Genomic DNA, 22,237 nt, shown 5'->3' on the forward strand with positions numbered 1-22,237 from the left:
CTGTGTGTTCTGGGTTATCAGGCAATATGAGTGTTATCATCTTTAAAACCACTGGGTTGAATAAGTATCATCTACTGTGTGTTCTGAGTTATCAGGCAATATGAGTGTTATCATCTTTAAAACCACTGGGTTGAATAAGTATCATCTACTGTGTGTTCTGAGTTATCAGGCAATATGAGTGTTATCATCTTTAAACTAGGCTCAACGAGACTTGATTCCTCTCTGTAAATCATACAATGGAAATTACATTATTGTCAACATCTCAGAGTGAAATATCTGTTGTGACTGAGTCAATAGGCAAGCAAGCTCTTCCCACTAGCCAAAGAGTGGACCAACAAAGTAACTGTTTTAATTGGGGCACTTGATTTAGCTCAGCTAGCAACCACGTGAACTGAGTTTGGGACCATTCCATTGGCTGTAAAAAACTAATTCTACGTGTCGGGTGAGTTAAATCAAGCGCATCTATTGAATGAACTGGGACAGTGATTTACCCTAGACACCTCGTCATCTTCTTCTGCATTCATGTCTACAAGGCCCTCGTCTTGCAGGTCACACGATATGACTCGGCGAATTTCGGGCCCAATATCATGCAGTGTGCGGAGGCCAGCCTGCAATGACGACAAGAGAGCAGCTGAGAGCTGGCAGGAACACATACACACACACATGAACTGAAGCATAAGGTCAGACACATACAGTACACACAGACAAATCAGACTGAGGAGGTGCTTTGTTAATCAGGGTGAGTGTGCACAACACTGCTAATCCAGAGTTGACTTAGTCTGATCAACTAAATCAGACTAAATCATTTCTGAGGAACAGCATTCTCTTTATCTCTGATTGTTTCCAGAAGCAGATAAGAAAGAGTCTGCAGATGTAAGCATGGCTAGAGGTGACATAGCAAAGTGCAGGCCAGAGAAGCAACATTGTGTTCAGGTGCAGTGGCCTGCTGCTTTGCAGATGTCCAGTGGTGACTGGACAAAGTGTGATTCAACCAATCACTAACTAGCAGTTACATATTGTTTACCCATATTAATGTATTATTATCTTACTAAATTAGCCACATATTTTGGTTTGTAAGTCCTATCAGTTAGTTTCAAAGGTTATTATCTTTTAAATTGTACAGGTATCTGCAGTTCAAATAAATTGACTTGTTGTGTTACAGTGTACACAGATTGGCCATAATAGTGTGAGTTTGGTAACTATTGACAACTCTGAGGAGGTGGAATGGTACAGTCCAGTACAGAACAGTACAGCAGTTGAGACTCACCTGGAGGGCGATGGTGGAGTTCAGGCTGGAGAATGAGTGTCTTCCCACCAGGCCTTGCTCTTTGCGTTTCTTGAATTTCCTGAAGTAGTCCTGTATCAGGAAGGTGGCATAGAACTTCCCCACGGTTACCTCGTCATCTGAGTGAACAGACCACACAAATGCCTCCACTGTCAGCACCTCACCACGCCGCACAGCATCCTGGGAAATAACACTAGGCCCAAAGACATAATGGTACTCTACCTCTCCTATACGAACTCTTCAGAGTACTCCAACAATCGGCTGAATATCCTATACATGTATGCTGTCGTTATCATGAGTCTGTTTTGAATAACTGATATTCCGCAGAAACCCAACAACATTTTTTTAATATACAGTATACAGGACTAGTCAGAAGTTTGGACACACCTACTCATTCAAGGGTTTTTTACTATTTTCTACATTGTAAAATAATAGAGAAGACATCAAAACTATGAAATAACACATATGGAATCATGTAGTAACCAAAAAAGTGTTTAAAAAATCTAAATATATTTTATATTAGAGATTCTTCAAAGTAGCCACCCTTTGCCTTCATGACAGCTTTGCACACTCTTGGCATTCATATTTTTGGTTACTACATGATTCCATATGTGTTATTTCATAGTTTTGATGTCTTCTCTATTATTTTACAATGTAGAAAATAGTAAAAATAAAGAAAAACCCTTGAATGAGTAGGTGTGTCCAAACTTTTGACTGGTACTGTATGTATGATGTCGGTAAGCAGACCAGCTAGCCACTGCGGCTCCTCATGATGACTTCAGATTTTTTGTGGACCCCACCCGATCAAAGTTGCCCATCCTTGCACTAGAATATCTGGTATTATCAAAATATGAACAGTTCTGAAACATAGAATTGTAAACAGCCAAACAGAAACTAGCCTCAACTCAATACAGTCATCATACCACAAAATAATGATATGAAGAGGCGCAACGCTTGTTTTCTTTCAAACCAACACAACCACATCTTACTAAACATACGAGTCTATCAAACAGCTACACATCCACCTACAGTATCTAAGGCTTAGCTACAGTACAGGGATACTGCCACAGTTAGAAGCACCTAACAAGAAGACTACAGCAGAAAGAGAAGAATATCTAAACTGTTAAGAGAAGTGCAGGCCAGGGAAGCAGTACAGAACAGGGAAGCAGTACAGAACAGGGAAGCAGTACAGAACAGGGAAGCAGTACAGAACAGGGAAGCAGTACAGAACAGGGAAGCAGTACAGAACAGGGAAGCAGTACAGAACAAGGAAGCAGTGCAGAACAGGGAAGCAGTACAGAACAGGGAAGCAGTACAGAACAGGGAAGCAGTACAGAACAGGGAAGCAGTGCAGAACAGGGAAGCAGTACAGAACAGGGAAGCAGTACAGAACAGGGAAGCAGTACAGAACAGGGAAGCAGTACAGAACAGGGAAGCAGTACAGAACAGGGAAGCAGCGATCTGTGTCACTCAGCTAGTTAGTAAGCAGACTGGGACAGCTAGGGCACAGGAGAGAGAGGCAACTCTAGTTCCATGCCACCGGCCAAAAACAGAACTGCTGCAGGAAATTCCGGACAGCAGAGAGAGGGAGAGAGCAGAAGAGACTATGGAAGAGTGGAAAGAAGAGGAGGGAAAGCTGTGGAGGAGAGAAGCTTGGCCAGAAAGAGAGAGAGAGAGATCAAGAGGAGTTAGTAAACTATAGCAGAACATGCAATGCTAGAACAAGCCAAGCATCAGAGCTAAAGCAGAACGTATTGTGCAGCAAAGGATAACAATGAAAATAAAATACCACAAATAATGGTTTCAGCAAACTATGGCACAGTGAAGAACACTACAGGTTGGTCATCATCAGCATAGTACAACACAGCACAACACCACAGACTGTATAGGTCAGTATGGCTCAGGTCAACCAAGCAGTATACAGAACAACAGTTCTGCATGGCATTTCACAGAAACACATGGGTGCTGCGATATCCCCTTCCTATAGAGTACACTGCTTAGTGCACAATGAAGTGAATAGGGAGCCATATAAGATTGAGCCTGGCCTGAGTATCACTAGGAAGCCCCAGAGTTAGGCTGTAATGAGCATGTGAGCACACTGTGGAGGGAAAAAGAGAGTGAGATAAGGTGAGTTTCGCCGAACTTAAGTGACAGTCTGCAGTTTCTGTCTCATCCCCTATCTGATCCTGCTCTTATCTGTGACTTTTACAGCTATTCACACACAAAACAGGAAGTGAAGACTCAACTGTCTGTCAATAATTTGTCGAAGCAAACTGTTTCACAAGGTTAGCAAGGCCATGGATCACTAATGTCAATGAATTTGTTTATTTTCAAGGTGCTGAGTATATGCTTTGAGTTCCACCTATTGATCCTGTGTAATACCACTGCTGAGGGAAAACCTTGTTAAAGGTCAGCCTGGAGCGTAGGATCGCCACTGTGAATACACACACAGTACATAAGTAATAACACTGCTATTCTATGTAGTTTTGCACAGCGCATTTGTATGTTTAAAGTGTACATAACAATTGAGCATGTGCAGGTATACAGGGCAGTCTGACATGAGGAAGTCTCTCTTTAGCCACGCTAGCCATGAGGTAGAATCTACTGTACAGTTACTGTTGACAGACACCACAGACACATGGAGGCGGGAGCCATTTTACTGACCGCCTGCAGGGGGCACCACTTGGTCCAGCAGCTTCATGCTGGTCCTCTTCCAGATCTTCTTGATGACCGCTCGCAACTCCTCATTGGCCTGTTCCAAGTTGCCTAGGAAACCAACACTTGGTGAATGATTTGGACCAATCAAGACAGCTATTGAGCAGGCCACTGTATAAGAGTATTTTGAGTACATTCATTGGGTGTTTCCATTACAGCCCCAGTGTGTCGACAGTGATTATGGTAATGTGGGCTCTAATGTTATTTTTGGGGGAACTGTGTTTCCATATAGCTAAGACTGACACTGAGGACTTGTGAACCTTGGCTTTAAGTCAGAGCAGGTCTACTGAGGACATGGGCCAGTGAGAAACTGGCGCCTGGTCGTGGCGGTGGACACACAAAAATCTGATTTTTGGTTAAAACACTGGGGTAAGTCCTTAGTGGAAATACGCCATCAGAGATACTGTGTGATGAGTCTGTCCGATAGACTTCATAGTATGTCCTCATTCAGACATCACTGTGTTAGCTCCCAGTGCTCACCTTCAGTTTTGATCTTCAGAGCGGTCCTCACCAAGGCAAACAGAGTGGCATTGAACATGACTGTGCCATCACTGTTCAGGGGCATGTTCATGGCAACCAGTCTCTAAAAGGAGTTACGGTCATGCAACATATGAGTTAACCAGGGCAAGATTGAGCTCACAATATGAACACCTTATGTAATATGTGTGTAATGTGTGTTTGTGCTGTTTGGGTGTTCAGACACACCTTGCAGGCCACTCTGTGTGGACACAGCTTGCCGAAGCCTAGAGGAGGCTGGATGCGTCTCAGCAAGGTCACCACATCCAGATGCTTTATCCTGCCCCTGAAAGAGACACAGTCACACAGACACTGAAACCAAAACAATCCTGAAAGAGACACAGTCACACAGACACTGAAACCAACACAATCCTGAAAGAGACACAGTCACACAGACACTGAAACCAACACAATCCTGAAAGAGACACAGTCACACAGACACTGAAACCAACACAATCCTGAAAGAGACACAGTCACACAGACACTGAAACCAACACAATCCTGAAAGAGACACAGTCACACAGACACTGAAACCAACACAATCCTGAAAGAGACACAGTGACACAGACACTGAAACCAACACAATCCTGAAAGAGACACAGTCACACAGACACTGAAACCAACACAATCCTGAAAGAGACACAGTGACACAGACACTGAAACCAACACATCCTGAAAGAGACACAGTCACACAGACACTGAAACCAACACAATCCTGAAAGAGACACAGTGACACAGACACTGAAACCAACACAATCCTGAAAGAGACACAGTCACACAGACACTGAAACCAACACAATCCTGAAAGAGACACAGTCACACAGACACTGAAACCAACACAATCCTGAAAGAGACACAGTGACACAGACACTGAAACCAACACAATCCTGAAAGAGACACAGTGACACAGACACTGAAACCAACACAATCCTGAAAGAGACACAGTCACACAGACACTGAAACCAACACAATCCTGAAAGAGACACAGTCACACAGACACTGAAACCAACACAATCCTGAAAGAGACACAGTCACACAGACACTGAAACCAACACAATCCTGAAAGAGACACAGTGACACAGACACTGAAACCAACACAATCCTGAAAGAGACACAGTCACACAGACACTGAAACCAACACAATCCTGAAAGAGACACAGTCACACAGACACTGAAACCAACACACTACTGAAAGAGACACAGTGACACAGACACTGAAACCAACACAATCCTGAAAGAGACACAGTCACACAGACACTGAAACCAACACAATCCTGAAAGAGACACAGTCACACAGACACTGAAACCAACACAATCCTGAAAGAGACACAGTCACACAGACACTGAAATCAACACACTACTGAAAGAGACACAGTGACACAGACACTGAAACCAACACAATCCTGAAAGAGACACAGTGACACAGACACTGAAACCAACACACTACTGAAAGAGACACAGTGACACAGACACTGAAACCAACACACTACTGAAAGAGACACAGTGACACAGACACTGAAACCAACACAATCCTGAAAGAGACACAGTCACACAGACACTGAAACCAACACAATCCTGAAAGAGACACAGTCACACAGACACTGAAATCAACACACTACTGAAAGAGACACAGTGACACAGACACTGAAACCAACACAATCCTGAAAGAGACACAGTGACACAGACACTGAAACCAACACAATCCTGAAAGAGACACCAAATACAGAAACAACACACAGTGAGAACCAATGTAAATGAATGACTGCAGGGGTGTGTGTTTGTGTATGTGTGTGTGTGTGTATTTGTGTACTCTATGTCCAGATGGTAATGCAGACTCACTTGGCCTCAGGGTCGTACTCAGACCAGATCCTTTTAAACTCATCCAGGTGGTGAGGGCCCAGAATGGACCAATCACGCGTCAGATAGTCAAAGTTATCCATGATGACAGCAACAAACAAGTTGATGATCTAAAACAGAGGTATACAGTGTGTCAGTAAGGGATCACCTTTCTGTTTTCTAAATGACATTCCATTCAGCATTGAAAAACGTTTAAGTTTGTTCCACCTGAGCAAGTCTGACCACACGTCAGAGACTACTTTGATGGATCCTTTTTGTCTTCTTCTAATGCCTCTTAAGAGGAAAGTAATTCAAAAGTAACTCATCAGATTACATTACTGAGTTTGGGAAATCCAAAAGTTATGTTACTGAGTACAATTTTGAAAAGGTAACTAGTAACTGTAATGGATTACACTTAGAAAGTGACCTACCTAACCTGTGTGTGTGTATGTGGGTGTGTGTACATGCTGCGATTATGTGTGTGTGTGTATGTTTGTGTGTGTGTGCATACCAGGAAGGCGCAGAGCATGTAGAAGCTGATGAAGTAGATAATGGCGAATCCGCTGCCACATGTTTTCTCCTCTCCAGGGTTGTAGTCTGACTCCGAGTCACACAGCTTCCCTGGCAGACATGCCAGCATGATCTCCTGCCACGCCTCACCTGTAGCACACCTGAGAAGCATCAACAACAGTAATATTAGGACTACAATGACCACAACTTTTCACCATCCATAATAATAAATCAACTAGTCACACACACACACACACACACACACACACACACACACACACACACACACACACACACACACACACACACACACACACACACACACACACACACACACACACACACACACACACACACACGCACACACATACCTGAAGAGCATCAGGACAGCTTGAGGAAAGGTCTGGAAGTTGTTGTTTCGGTTAATCTGTGTGTGGTCTACCAAGGCAATCTTTCCAAACACCTGAAACACAGCACAGTGTGTTATAGAAGAAATAAATGCTAATCATATTGTAACTTCAACATTTCCAAAATAAATGTCTGTCAGTTACCTGCATTCCAATAACAGCATAGATGAAGAATAACATGGCTATCAGAAGGGCAACATAGGGAAGAGCCTAGGCATGCCAGAGAGAGAAAGATAGTTTTAGTAGATTGACTCAGCAAGGGAAGGTGCACCTTCACCTGTATGTTACACTCTGACCTGTATGGCTCCACTGTTACCCCAGTAGGGTTGCAGAGGGAGGGTATCACTGGAAACTTTCAAAGTTTACCAGTAAACTGACAGAATTTTGGTAACATTCAAGTTTCTTTTGGAACTGATGTCTGTGCCCAGGGGGATGGAATAAAACTTTGAGGGAGTTTCTCCCTTCTACGCTCCTCTGTGGTATTGTGCTACACATACAGTCAAAAACAAGTTTCATTTAAGAAGGAGTTTGTTAAGAAGGGGCTCTAATTTGTGCAACAACAAAAAATAATCCATAGACTTAATGGACATATGTTCAAACTCGCACACTTTTGATAGACTTAAGAAGCTGCAAATTATCGAGATAACAAAGTGTCACCACCAAAAGAAACATAAACAACAGGCCTTTAGCAAATGCAACATATGGCATTCATTTTTCTAATGCAAATAGCACTTTTCAGTAGTACTCAAAGCATGGCATTCTATGAGAACAGCATTTAACAACAGAGTAGGCTAATAAGTCCTTGCTCAGGTAAAACTATTTGGCTAATCTATATTTCTGTATTTCCAAGTCCTATTCTTGAAGATCAAGGGATATTAAATTAATTTAAATGACTGGAAATCTGACAGACGTTGGTTTTTAATGTAAAGATGTAGCCTTATCATATTACTATCTGTATTGAAGTAGAAAGAACTGGGTTACAAGAAGCCTACGGTTAGAGCGTAATGTAATCCATAAAGTAAAATGCAACATCCATTATGGCCAGCTATGTAAACTATAACATTGATTTATCTTGTATTACATATTTTTCAATTGGTAATATACATTTTTGTCTTCTTCTAATGTCTCTTAAGAGGAAAGTAATCTAAAAGTAACTTAAAGTAATGGGCGTAACAATAGGCCTAAGGATTTCATCACAGTATTTTTGTGCATTCAAATTGACATTGATAAAATGCAATTGTGTTTGTTGTCCGTAGCTTATGCCTGCCCATACCATAACCCCACCGCCACCATGGGGCACTTTGTTCACAACGTTGACATGAGCAAACCACTCGCCCACATGATGCCATACAAGCGGTACAGCGTGCCAGTGGCCATTGAAGGTGAGCATTTGCACACTGAAGTCGGTTAAGACGCCAAACTGCAGTCAGGTCAAGACCCTGGGGAGGACGACGAGCACGCAGATGAGCTTCCCTGAGACGGTTTCTGTCAGTTTGTGCAGAAATTTTCTGGTTGTGCAAACCCAGTTTCCCCAGCTGTCCGGGTGGCTGGTGTCAGACGATCCCACAAGTGCAGAAGCCAGATGTGGAAGTCCTAGGCTGGCGTGGTTACACGTGTTCTGTAGTTGTGAGGCCGGTTGGACGTACTGACAAATTCTCTAAAAACGACGTTTGAGGTGGCTTATGTTAGAGAAATTAACATTCAATTCTCTGGCAAAAGCTCTGGTGGACATTCCTGCAGTCAGCATGCCAATTCCACACTCCCTCAAAACAAACTTGAGACATCTATGGTATTGTGTTACGTGACAAAACTGCACATTTTAGAGTGGCCTTTTATTGTCCCCAGAACAAGGTGCATATGTGTAATGATCATGCTGTTTAATCAGCTTCTTGATTGTGTGACAATAATTGTCACGATCGTTATAATGAGTGGACCAAGATGCAGCGTGGTATGGTTCCATCCTCTTTATTTGGAAGTGAAACTCACAGAAAACAATCAAGCGCAAAACGAAACGTGACGCTAATGTAGTGCTTGCAGGCAACTATACATAGACAAGATCCCACAAAGCACAATGGGCAAATGGCTGCCTAAATATGATCCCCAATCAGAGACAACGATAAACAGCTGCCTCTGATTGGGAACCATACCAGGCCAACATAGAATTATAAACACCTAGATAACCCACCCTAGTCACACCCTGACCTAACCAACATAGAGAATAAAAAGCTCTCTATGGTCAGAGCGTGACAATAATGCTAGTACGAACTCGACCCCAGGTGCAGAGAAACACAGCAAGCAGAGGTAAGGATTGATTGTCTTGGCAAAGGAGAAATGCTCACTAACAGGGATTAAACAAATAAAATGTGTGCACAACATTTGAGAGAAATAAGCTTTTTGTGGGTTTGGAACATTTCTGGGATCTTTTATTTCAGCTCATGAATCAAAACATTATCCTAAATATAAACCATCAACTTAGTGAATACCATTGGTGTATAATATGAGGGTTTCAGCATGAAATAGCCTTTATATATATATATATTGTCACGACTTCCGCCGAAGTCGGCCCCTCTCCTTGTTCAGGCGGCGTTCGGCGATCGACGTCACCGGCTTTCTAGCCATCACCGCTCCATTTTTCATATGTCCATTTGTCTTGTCTTGTTTCCATACACACCTGGTTTTCTTTTCCCCAATCAATCTACTTGTATTACTTTCCTCTGTTTCCCATCATGTTTGTGTGTAATTGTTTCATGTTATTGTGGTGTTTTATTACGCGCTTTACTTTTGTTATGTTCCGTGTTTTGAGCGCGTTTGATTTATGTAGTGCTCTCGTTTTGGAACTAAAATAAAAGTGTGCCTGTTTACATCCCTCTACTCTCCTGCACCTGACTTCGCCTCTTATACACTCGATGACATATATTTTTACACACTTAAATGTATTTTATTATATCAATGTCTTGGTTGTAAATGTTTTGGCGTCAAAATGGTGGCAGTTGTGAAAAAAGTTAATAGTTGGCAGAGTTTATTGGAAATAATAAGGTTGGTTAGATGCTTTTTTCATTAATTAGGCAATTTTCTCTTGAACCATATGGTCTATCTACTAGAAACGCATGGACAAAATGACACAGATATAAAAAAAATAATACTGTATGAATATATATATATATATATATATATATATATATATATATATATATATATATAAAAATTAAGTTATTCAAGTATAAATTACCAAAATTATCATAAATGACCTGTTAATAACCAACATTACCGAAGATTCTGGTAACTTTGGTAAATTACCGGTAGTTTGGCAACCCTATACCTGAGCATTTCTTCTCTCACCTGGAAGGACTTAATGAAGGTCCACAGGAGCGTTCGGATGCCCTCCCCTCTGCTGAGCAGCTTGACCAATCGCATGACTCGAAACAGACGGAAGAATGTGATGGAGATGCGAGCGCTGTCCTCAGTGTTCTGAGAGAGAGAGGGAGAGAGAGAGAGAGAGAGAGAGAGGTGGAACACCCACAGTGCTACTTTAACACACAGCTAGGAGCAGGCCAGAGATCAACACGCAGTGTGTGCATGTGTACGTACGTGCACGTGTGTTCAACCACCTCTGTGCATGTGTGTACACATTCAGGTAGAGGAACATGCAACAGTCCTTAACTTGTGTGAATGCGATGCAGACACGTCCCACACACATACAGTAGCTACACAAGACAAGTGTCCCCACTCCTAGGAGTCATACAGAGACACTCCACTCCCATCTCCAGAATGTCCAGACACAAGCAAACCTGGACAAACCCACAACATCTGCAGTATGATCCAGGTCAAACATGAACAAAACAACACAAAAAAGATTGATAATGAGATGATGCTCAACACGCGCCAGATCCCAAACCAGAACTGATCTTGTCCTTGGAACCAGCCCACAAAACAGGCAAGACAAAACCTCAACACAGTATATGGTTCAGAACAGGATATTTCATGCGAACAACATAAACAGCTCTGTGCGGAGATGACGATGACGATGAGGAAGAGTGGGGTACTGGAAGGGGCTTCTTACCCCTGGGTCCACAATCACCTTCACCACTGGGATGGCCTTGAAACCAAAGGTCTGGGTTAACCACTAACATCTTCACTTCTTTGTCCCTCATATCATTGAAGTCAGCAATTAGACATTGACATAGTTATTGACATAATTACTTATCTAACAACTAGTTGAGAATGTCATTACATTTCTTTATTGTTGATTCAATCAACCATCCACGGCATTATTGAAACGTCTTCAACAAAAGGAATCAGAGAACAACCATAACAGACGTGTTACATAAGCAACCGTATTGACACTGAAGACAAAACATCATCTGCCTCTTATGCAAAGCACGACCGCAGTAGCTTAGTACTGATTACCACACACAGTAGTACATTCAGTACATCAAACATGACATACAATCGTACACATGTGAAGAAAGAAAACACCAATATAATGCAGTACAACTTTGATCAGCACCAGAAAATAAGGAGATCCCAGAAAGACAAACTTGGTTTAATTGATATCAAATAACTATGTATATTGTTTCATGTAGTAAACTTGAAATATACCACGTAGTGAGACAATCTCTGCATGTATATGTGTGTAAGTCCATATGTGTGTTAAGATTTGTAATTCCAAAAAAGGGAAAAAGCAGAGGCACACAAACTTCATGATGGCACAAAGTCACAGAACAGCACCAAGCATGGGATCACTAATCTAGACAGCATATTGGAGGAAGGCCTTGCAATAACCCTGGGAGTGTTTTGAAACTGTCCTATCATTAGAAAATCATACAAATCTGGTAAAGATCTGACTCAGTTGTCATCATATTTATATAGATGTCACATGCCATTTGATCTCCAAGGCTCACTGGGTTGCATTCAAGATTACAACATTACTCCAACCCGGTGGACGCTACTTAACAGCTAGATAGCTCCTTGGAAAGCTATTGCTCTAGCTAGCATAGTTAATGAACATGTTTGGGACATGAAAACATGTTGGGATCTTGAATGTAACCCTGATGTAATTGTAATGCATTCCCTCTGATAGTGCTACAGAACAAGGAGCATGAAGATGGCTACTTACATTGATCTCTGTGATTGCAATGTCAACGACGCTACCAACAACAATTAAGGCATCAAATGTGTTCCATGCATCGGCGAAATAGTGCTGTAAGCGCCAGCCCAAGGACACAAAGAGACGGGAGAGAACAGAGAGAGAACAGAGACAGAAAAAGAGAAAGAGAAGGATAGAGAGAGATGTGAAAATACAGACAAAACATGAAAATATACAGCAGGAAATAGAAAAAAAGAGTCTGAGTGGCACTGTGTCTGGGAGAATACAAAATTTATGCATGCCTCTAAGTAGCCCAACTTTACATATGAAACAGTGAATGAAGTTCTGACTATGATCTGCTATGAACCCTCTACAACCCTCTACTGTATAAGGTGTTATAAGTCTCTCACTGATACAGTGCCTACACAGTGCTGAGTAACTGGCCACCATAGACCTAGACCCAATACCAGTCCAGCATAGGTAATGCATCATACCTATGGTGGCCAGCCCTGACAGAGGTCCCACAGTAGGACAAGCAGCCAACAGACTGGCTTTAGGACCAGAGAGGGGTTTGAGTGAGTCTAGAAAAAGGTGAGGGAAGGAAATAAGAAAGCAAGGGATGAAGATTGGAGGCAGGGATGAGGGCAGGTCTACTATAATACTCTACCTGAGTGAGAATGATGTCTACTACGCTGCCGATCACCACCAGAGCATCGAAGACGTTCCAGGCATCCCCAAAATACCCCTACAGGCCAGGGTACGGAGCCCAGCATGGGTGTGTGGGGGGGGGGGGGGTCAGTGGAGAGTAAGAAGTAGGGAGGGAAAGGGTGAGGAGGGATGGTTAAGGTAATATTGCAGGGGAAGATACTTGGTAGAGGGAGTGGGGTGAGGGGGTGAGATAACTGGTCTATGGTGCGAGTTGAGAGGCAGGCAGACAGACTGACTCACCCTGGGTTTGAAGGCGATGAGTTTAAAGATCATCTCCACAGTGAAGACGCCAGTGAAGACCATGTTGAGGATGTCCATGGCATAGTTGAACAGGTGAGACTGGCCATAGTGCTGAGGAAATGGAGAGAGTGGGAGAGAGATGGAGAGAGAAGAGGGAGAGAGAGGGTAGGAGAAAGAGAAAGGGGGAAGATACGGGGAATAAGAAGAACAGAAAGAAGGATGAGGAGATAGACAGAAAAATAAATATACAGTTTACGAAATGCAGAACAGAGAGACAGAGAGGCATAGCGGGACAGAGAGATAGACTTGGATATAGAGACACAGAGAGAGACAGAGATAGACCCGGATACAGAGACACAGAGAGAGACAGAGATAGACCAGGATACAGAGACACAGAGAGAGACCAGAATACAGAGACACAGAGAGAGACAGAGAGAGACCAGGATACAGAGACACAGAGAGAGACAGAGAGAGACCAGGATACAGAGACACAGAGAGAGACAGAGAGAGACCAGGATACAGAGACACAGAGAGAGACAGAGAGAGACCCGGATATAGAGACATAGAGAGAGACAGAGATAGGACTATAAATGTATGGCAGGAAAGGGACTCACCTGGATGGCCAGACACAGTGTGTTGAGGATGATGAGGACGAACATGACGTACTCAAAGCCTGTGGAGTTGACCACATACCAGAACTTATACTGGTAGGGGTTCTTAGGGATGTACCTTCTCAGTGGACGAGCCTTCAGAGCATACTCCACACACTGACGCTAGAGAGGGGAGATAAAACACACAGTAATACACTGAAATACACACACATACAGTGCTTTGAAAAAGTTTTATGCAGGTGTGAAAAAATGCTGTAAAGTAAGAATGCTTTCAAAAATAGACATGTTGATAGTTTATATTTATCAATTAACTAAATGCAAAGTGAGTGAAACGAAGAAAAATCTACATCAAATCAATATTTGGTGTGACTACCATTTGCCTTCAAAACAGCATCAATTCTTCCAGGTACACTTGGACACAGTTTTTGAAGGAATTCGGCAGGTAGGTTGGCCCAAACATCTTGGAGAACTAACCACAGTTCTTCTGTGGATTTAGTCAGCCTCAGGTGCTTCTTTCTCTTCATGTAATCCCAGACAGACTCAATGATGTTGAGGTCAGGGCTCTGTGGGGGCCATACCATCACTTCTAGGACTCCTTGTTCTTCTTTACGCTGAAGATAGTTCCTAATGACTTTCGCTGTATGTTTGGGGTCGTTGTCATGCTGCAGAATAGATTTGGGGCCAATCAGATGCCTCCCTGATGGTATTGCATGATGGATAAGTATATGTGTAACGTTCGTCATATTCCTCCTCCTCGGACGAGGAGGAGCATGGATCGGACCAACACGTAGCGAGGTATGTAGACATAATGAATATTTATTAAAGCAAAGACGAACATATGAAGAACACTTGAATAGAAACAAAACAACAAAACGACGTAGACAGACCTGAACTTGAGAACTTACATAGACACGAAGAACGCACGAACAGGAAAGACTAGCCAAACGAACGAACAAACGAAACAGTCCCGTGTGGTGCAAACAGACACAGACACAGGAACAATCACCCACAAACAAACAGTGAGAACAGCCTACCTTAATATGGTTCTCAATCAGAGGAAACGTCAAACACCTGCCCCTAATTGAGAACCATATCAGGCAACACATTTAACCCAACATAGAAACACATAACATAGACTACCCACCCAGCTCACGTCCTGACCAACTAAACAAAGTTCAAAAACAACGGAAAACAGGTCAGGAACGTGACAATATGCCTGTACTTCTCAGCATTGAGGATGCCATTAATTCCGTCCAAATCACCAACTCCATTTGCAGAAATGGAGTCCCAAACTTGCAAGGAACCTCCACAATGCTCCACTGTTGCCTGCAGACACTAATTTGTGTACTGCTCTCCAGCCCTTCGGCGAACAAACTGCCTTCTGCTACAGACAAATATTTCAGTCCAGAGTACCTGCTGCCATGTTTCTGCACCCCAGTTCCTGTGTTTTGGTGCATAGTTGAGTCGCTTGGCCTTGTTCCCACGTCGGAGTTAATGATTGTGTTTCAACCTACATATTGAATTGATGATCATTAGCACCTGTTTGGTATAACTGTTAAATCATACACCTGACTATATGCCTACAAAATCCCTGACTTTGTACAAGTGCACCTAGAAGAATTGATGCTGTTTTGAAGGCAAAGGGTGGTCACACCGAAATATAGATTTGACTTAGATTTAGCTTCAGTTCACTCACTTTGCATTTAGTTAATTTATAAATATAATCTATTAACATGTCTATTTTTGAAAGCATTCTTACTTAAAACTTCTTGTCAATAGGGGGAGCTGTTAGCACTATTTTTTTCTTTGTGTTCCCAAATTAAACTGCCTCGTACTCAATTCTTGCTCGTACAATATGCATATTATTATTACTATTGGATAAAAAACACTCTCTAGTTTCTAAAACCGTTTGAATTATGTCTGTAAGTGAAACAGAACTCGACTTAGAGCAATTTCCCTATGTGGAGTTGAGAATGCAGATTTTTCCAAACCTGTTCCCAGACCTGTGTATAACTTTGCCTGTCTTCTATTGGTTGAGATGCACTGCATACGCCTTCCCCTGGGTGTCAGCGAATAGAGGGCCTTGAAATGGAGTCTCTACGCAGAGCCGAAAGTCTATAAATTGATTGGAATCGATGTGTCCACCCTTTTGGATCTTCGCGCTGACGCAGAGAGGGTCTTGGCATGTCGTTTTAGAAGCTCTGGTTTTAGCTCCTAGATATATCCGGCTGTTTTTATTCGATATAGGCTTTAAAGACATCATAATCTTGTTATTTTAAACCGATTTATATCAGTTTATGTCAGTATATTGCGATTTTCGGGCATTTCATTTTCTGCCGTTGTATTGAGTTGGGTATCTCTCTCTCGCATGCCATTGTGTACTGCTAATTGCAACGTGGAAGAAAACATTCTCCAACCCAGCAACGATTCTTTTGGCCAAAGGACAAATTTCCCAAGATTCTGATGGGAGTTCAGCTAATAGTAAGAACTATTTATGCTGATAATTCGTTGTTCTGTTGAAAAAGTAAAATGCATAAGACGCCATTATTTGCCGTGTAGCCTTGCGTTATCGCACCCTGTATTGCACCCTGTATTGCACAGTAACGTTAATTTTAAAAATGTAATTCAGCAATTGCATTAAGAACTAATTTGTCTTTCAATTGCTGTCCAACCTGTATTTTTTTAGTCAAGTTTATGAATAGTTTTCGATAAGAATAGGTGTCTTTCCAAGATGGCGCCGGACAGATTGCTTGAGTATTTGGACACTATTTTCATTGTATAAGCACGATTTGTGCCGCTAAATATGCACATTTTCGAACAAACTCTATATGCATTGTGTAATATGATGTTATAGGACTGTCATCTGAAGAATTCTGAGAAGGTTAGTGAAAATTAATATATTTTGGTGGTGAATACGTTATCGCTATGTTTGGCTGGAATCAATGCTGTTGTTTGGTTTGCTACTGTGCTAAGCTAATATAACGCTATATTGTGTTTTCGCTGTAAAACACTTAGAAAATCTGAAATATTGTCTGGATTCACAAGATCTGTGTCTTTCAATTGCTGTACGCTGTGTATTTTTAAGAAATGTTTTATGATGAGTAATTAGGTAATACACGTTGCTCTCTGTAGTTATTCTAGTCGAGTTGTGATGGTGGCTGCAATGGTAAACTATGATTTATACCTGAAATATGCACATTTTTCTAACAAAACATATGCTATACAATAAATATGTTATCAGACTGTCATCTGATGAATTTGTTTCTTGGTTAGTGGCTATTTATATCTTTATTTGGTCGAATTTGTGAAAGCTACTGATGGAGTAAAAAACTGGTGGAGTAAAAAAACTGGTGTCTTTTGCTAACGTGGTTAGCTAATAGATTTACATATTGTGTCTTCCCTGTAAAACATTTTAAAAATCAGAAATGATGGCTTGATTACCAAGATGTGTATCTTTCATCTGGTGTCTTGGACTTGTGATTTAATGATATTTAGATGCTACTATTTACTTGTGACGCTATGCTAGCCTATGCTAGTCAGCTTTTTTACTGGTGGGGGTGCTCCCGGACCCGGGTTTCTGAGGAAGTAGAGGTTAAAGCATTTTTTCACACCTGCCTAAAACTTTTGCACAGTACTGTACATATTTATGTTCACATACACACAACACACAACACACATACACGCATTCACGCACACACACACTAACACTAACTAGGTTGTTACCTGGTTCTTGTCCAGCTCACAGTTCTTGTACTCTTTCTCTCCCTGCTCCTGGAAGGTGACGATGACGAAACCGACAAAGATGTTCATCATGAAGAAGGCGATGATGATGATGTAGATGATGAAGAAGATGGAGATCTCCACGCGGTAGTTGTAGATGGGACCCATATTCTCTCTGTTGGAGTCGATGGCCTTGTAGAGCAGACTGAGACACAGAAACAAACACACACTAATCAGTGAGGTGGTTCGTCAAAATGTATGTCTGTCTGGATATGCATACGTGGAAGTGTGCATATTCACGTGTGCATTTGCTGTGTGTGTGTGTGTGTGTGCACGTGCATGAGTGTTTGTGTGTGTGTGTGTGTGTGTGTGTGTGTGCGCATGCGTGCATCTGTGAGAGGCTCTTACGCAGGCCAGCCTTCAAATGTAGAGACGGTGAACAGAGCCATCATGGCCATGAGGACGTTGTCAAAGTTGAAGTCACTGTTGTACCAGATCCTCTCCCTAACTGCAGGCAACGCTGTGTCTCCATCCTTATACAGGATGTATGTGCCTCTACAAGAGAGAGAGGAGTTATACATCTAAATCCATGTATCTACATAATCATCCGTATTTCCAAACAGACACAGACACATATCTGGGTCTCAGAACTCCAGTCCTTATGTTTGAACAAAGAGCAATCAAACTCACTTGCATTCCTCTGGGCTGGACTTGGCCTCGTCTGTGCAGCGATAGAACTTGCCCTGAGAGAACAGAACGTTTAACAGCTGCCCTTCTGTCACATATATTACACACACATAACCACACACATAACCACACATATAACTACTGCATCATGCATAGACTACAGACAATACTTTATGAGTGTTAACACTGTAGTGGCGGTAGGCACCTTGAATAGCTGCACTCCTATGCAGGCGAACATGAACTGTAACAGCGTGGTGACGATCATGATGTTGCCAATGGTCCTGATGGCCACAAATACACACTGGACCACATGCTGCAGGGTCAAGGGTCAAAAACAGAGGAGACAAGAGAGAAAAGGTCAGGGATGAATGACCTTATTGGACCCTGTACCCTTAGCCTGATGATTTACAAACAGGCGACTTCAGTAGTCAGTTATCTTCTTGAGAATACAGGGGGTGCTGTTTTCGCATTAGCATAATTTGCTCTACAGATTAAACTGCCTCTTATTCAATTATTGCTCTTACTATATGCATATAATTAATACCATTGGATAGAAAACAATCTCTAGTTTCTAAAACCGTTTCAATTTTGTCTCTGAGTGAAACAGAAGTCATTTGACAGCACTTTCCCTGACCAAGAAGAAGAATGCAAGATGTGTATGCTCGCTTCAACGCTCTGCCTATATATGGTCACGCCACCTATGACCCGAAACACACTTCATTCGTCTTCCTCTGGGTGTCAAGAGGACGTCAGAGGAGAAATTTTTTGTTTATCTTGTACTGACGTGAAATAAGACCTATTTCTTTGGCGTGACCGACAACTTCCGGTTCTCTGAATCGCGCTATTTGGAGGTGCGATTGTCTACTGTTTTGCTGCCGTTACGGATGAAAACTATCTCCGTCTCGAAGTTTGTTTGATACATGTGACCATATCATCTTAATGTATGTTTTTTCAATATAGTTTAATCAGATTATTTGAATTTTTTCGGGAGTTTTGCCGTGTTCCGTTCTGTGACTTTTTTTACTTTGGACAGATCCGTGCCAGTCGACCAGTACCTATGCTAAATGAAGAGGGAAAGTTGCCATTATGAATGGATTGAACGACTCATCAGGACTAAGGACACCTTGATCAACATTCTGATGAAAGATCAGCAATAGTAAGACCCAATTTACGATGTTATTTCATATATCTGTCGTGCATGTGAACTGGTCGTGGGCGCCCAGCTGGTTCTGGCTGGCGTGGCTATGCTAATTTAGCGCTACATTTTGTTTTCGCTATAAAACATTTAATAAATCTGAAATATTGTTTGGATTCACCAGATGTTGGGCTTTCAATATCTGTACGCTGTGTATTTTTCTGAAATGTTTTAAGATAAGTAATTAGTTATATGACGTTGGTCTCTGTAATTGTTCTGGCTGCGTCGGCACTATTTCAGATTGCAGCTGCAATGTAGAACTGTGATTTATACCTGAAAAATGCACATTTTTCAAAAAAAAACTATGCTATACCATAAATATGTTATCAGACTGTCATCTTATGAAGTTGTTTCTTGGTTAGTGGCTATATATATTTTTATTTAGTCGAATTAGTGATAGCTACTGACGCAGGAAAAAACTGTTGGAGTAAAAAAATTGTGTCTTATGCTAACGTGGTTAGCTAATAGATTTACATATTGTGTCTTCCCTGTAAAACATTTTAAAAATCTGAAATGGTGGCTTTATTCACAAGATCTGTATCTTTCATCTGGTGTCTTGGACTTGTGATTTAATGATATTTAGATGCTACAATTTACTTGTGACGCTATGCTAGCTATGCTACTCAGTGGGGGGGGAGTGGGGGGTGATCCCGGATCCGGGTTGGTGACTCGTTAAAGGTTATCTTGAGGGTGTGTTGTTAAACAGTTGTTACACTGTGGCCCACTGGCCCCCCGTCTCACCTTGAGGCCCTTGGCTCTGTTGATGGCCCTCAGGGGTCGCAACACCCTCAACACACGCAAGATCTTCACCACAGAGATGGCAGATGACCTGAACACCAAACACAGACAGTTATGGCCACATCGCTGACTGATTGAATGATTTATTTATTTCTTGCTTGAAGGATCGATCAATCGATCAATCAACCAATTGATTCATTTTTACGTACTGAATGCCAAAGGACACCAGAGAGACTCCAACCACCAGTAGGTCCAGCAGGTTGAAGTAGTTCCTGCAGAAGGCTCCTTTATGGAGGAAAGCCCCAAAAGCTGTCATCTGGAGAGCACAGGGAGACCGGCATCAGATATACTGCACTATACACTAGGCCATCTCATAACCAGACACACAACAGGTTCAGCTACAACTGTAGATGAGCTAGACATGTAGGATCTTAATTTGAGCCAGTTTGCTACAGCAGGAAAATAATAACAGGAAATGTGAATTATTATGTGGATTATAATTAATGGACATTTTTGTGGGGTTTGATTCATTTTAAACCTCAAATAGACTACAAGTTTTAAATGTCCTGCATTGCAGGAAAGTTCTCCTGCAACAGGATGATCAAGCTAAGATTCTACATCTGTTGACACAAGCTCTTTCTCAGTGGGCAGACAAACACACCTACACACACTGATACAGATCTAGTTCCTTCTAATCTTACTCAAACTCCTACACATTCTGCTCAATGAGACATGAAGGGTATTTCAATGCAACAAAAACAGGTTTTTACAGCAACCAACGAACACAACAAAAAATAAAACATTATTTCAGAGATATGCTATTCATTTCCTGTAAAGATTAGAACAAAGCTCAACCCATTTTCCTTGAATCTACAGGTAATCTATTGGTTCTGTCATTTGCATATTTAAGCCCAGGCTTAAAACACAAAACATGGGATTTGCATCAGTGGAGAGGTACAGAAGTGTATGAAAGCCTCCCAAACCAGAGAGGGGGGAGGTTGCATTCAAGTCTAATTGCTTCAGAGTCAATTAGAGTCTAATTGCTTCAGAGTCATTCATGTGTGTCATGGTTTCATGTATACTCTGTGGAAGTACTCAAAACAATCATATCAAAACAAGCGTATGACCGATAGAAATTGATGCAGATGTGAGCCCTCACATGAAGCAAAGAGAACACACAGCTGGGGGCTGAACAGCAGAAGAGAATTGGGTCTGGGAAGCATGTCAAGGATCTCCTAACCTGGTTGCCAGGTCTGTTTGTGCTTTAGCATAAGCCAAACTGACAATGACAAAGGAGTTGTTGGCTAAAGTACAAACAGACCAAGGTAAGGTTCACAAAGAGGTGACCTACAATGAACCCTCATCTTTACAGGGTGCAGTTAAAACTGGACACAATAACAAGGCAGTGATTCATGCTACTGGAGTGATCCATGCTACACTCAAAAACATACAAAAATACATATTTCCCCCTCTTTTGGCTCCAAATGGGTTTGTGGTTAAAAGAGGTGCCGTGATGGTTGCTGACAGACAAGCAGAAAAAAACAGGCGCCAATTAAAAACAGGCGACATACAGTAGACGGGGGAGTGCAGCAAGACTATGGTTGTCATAGAAACCTGGTTACCTTCAACAGGATCTCAAAGGTAAATATACTAGTGAAGACATAATCTGCATAGCCTAGGATCTGGAAAGCAACGAGAAGGTCTGAGCGTTACTACACAAGCACTAGAGCACAGCACACACACACAGGGGGAGAGCATTTACCTTCAATAGGATCTCAACAGTAAAGATTGCTGTGAAAGCATAGTCAAAATAACCAAGTATCTGCAAAAAGCAATGTGAAAGTTTAGCAGAGTTCAAGGCATCAACACATGACATGATATCAACAACTTCAGAATGCATCAACAGTCCTAAATTGATTACTACTCCAATTAAGTATAGTTTTGAGGTTTTTAGTTCTTTTTAACACAGATATTTCATACCAC

At 41.9% G+C, this 22,237-nt stretch overlaps 1 protein-coding gene across 1 annotated transcript in view; it reads right to left on the bottom strand.

The window, feature by feature from the left end:
• The window catches only part of LOC120061615 (voltage-dependent L-type calcium channel subunit alpha-1D-like), a 111,233-nt gene that overhangs the window by 6,715 nt on the left and 82,281 nt on the right, over window positions 1-22,237 (bottom strand). Inside the window, exons 22-42 of the mRNA XM_039011520.1 lie at window positions 22,017-22,076; window positions 20,464-20,570; window positions 20,258-20,345; window positions 18,527-18,634; window positions 18,325-18,377; window positions 18,043-18,189; window positions 17,638-17,839; window positions 13,918-14,076; window positions 13,304-13,414; window positions 12,962-13,100; window positions 11,259-11,308; window positions 10,609-10,737; window positions 7,414-7,479; window positions 7,234-7,325; window positions 6,864-7,023; window positions 6,356-6,483; window positions 4,706-4,802; window positions 4,481-4,583; window positions 3,950-4,051; window positions 1,268-1,404; window positions 492-608 (exon numbers count right to left, since the gene is read on the bottom strand). Of these exons, the coding sequence (XP_038867448.1) occupies window positions 492-608; window positions 1,268-1,404; window positions 3,950-4,051; window positions 4,481-4,583; window positions 4,706-4,802; window positions 6,356-6,483; window positions 6,864-7,023; window positions 7,234-7,325; window positions 7,414-7,479; window positions 10,609-10,737; window positions 11,259-11,308; window positions 12,962-13,100; window positions 13,304-13,414; window positions 13,918-14,076; window positions 17,638-17,839; window positions 18,043-18,189; window positions 18,325-18,377; window positions 18,527-18,634; window positions 20,258-20,345; window positions 20,464-20,570; window positions 22,017-22,076 (2,355 nt within the window). The remainder of the gene's footprint in view (window positions 1-491; window positions 609-1,267; window positions 1,405-3,949; window positions 4,052-4,480; window positions 4,584-4,705; window positions 4,803-6,355; window positions 6,484-6,863; window positions 7,024-7,233; window positions 7,326-7,413; window positions 7,480-10,608; window positions 10,738-11,258; window positions 11,309-12,961; window positions 13,101-13,303; window positions 13,415-13,917; window positions 14,077-17,637; window positions 17,840-18,042; window positions 18,190-18,324; window positions 18,378-18,526; window positions 18,635-20,257; window positions 20,346-20,463; window positions 20,571-22,016; window positions 22,077-22,237) is intronic.

This window comes from Salvelinus namaycush, chromosome 16 (assembly GCF_016432855.1).
Source record: "Salvelinus namaycush isolate Seneca chromosome 16, SaNama_1.0, whole genome shotgun sequence".
NCBI classification, from domain to species: Eukaryota; Metazoa; Chordata; class Actinopteri; order Salmoniformes; family Salmonidae; genus Salvelinus; species Salvelinus namaycush.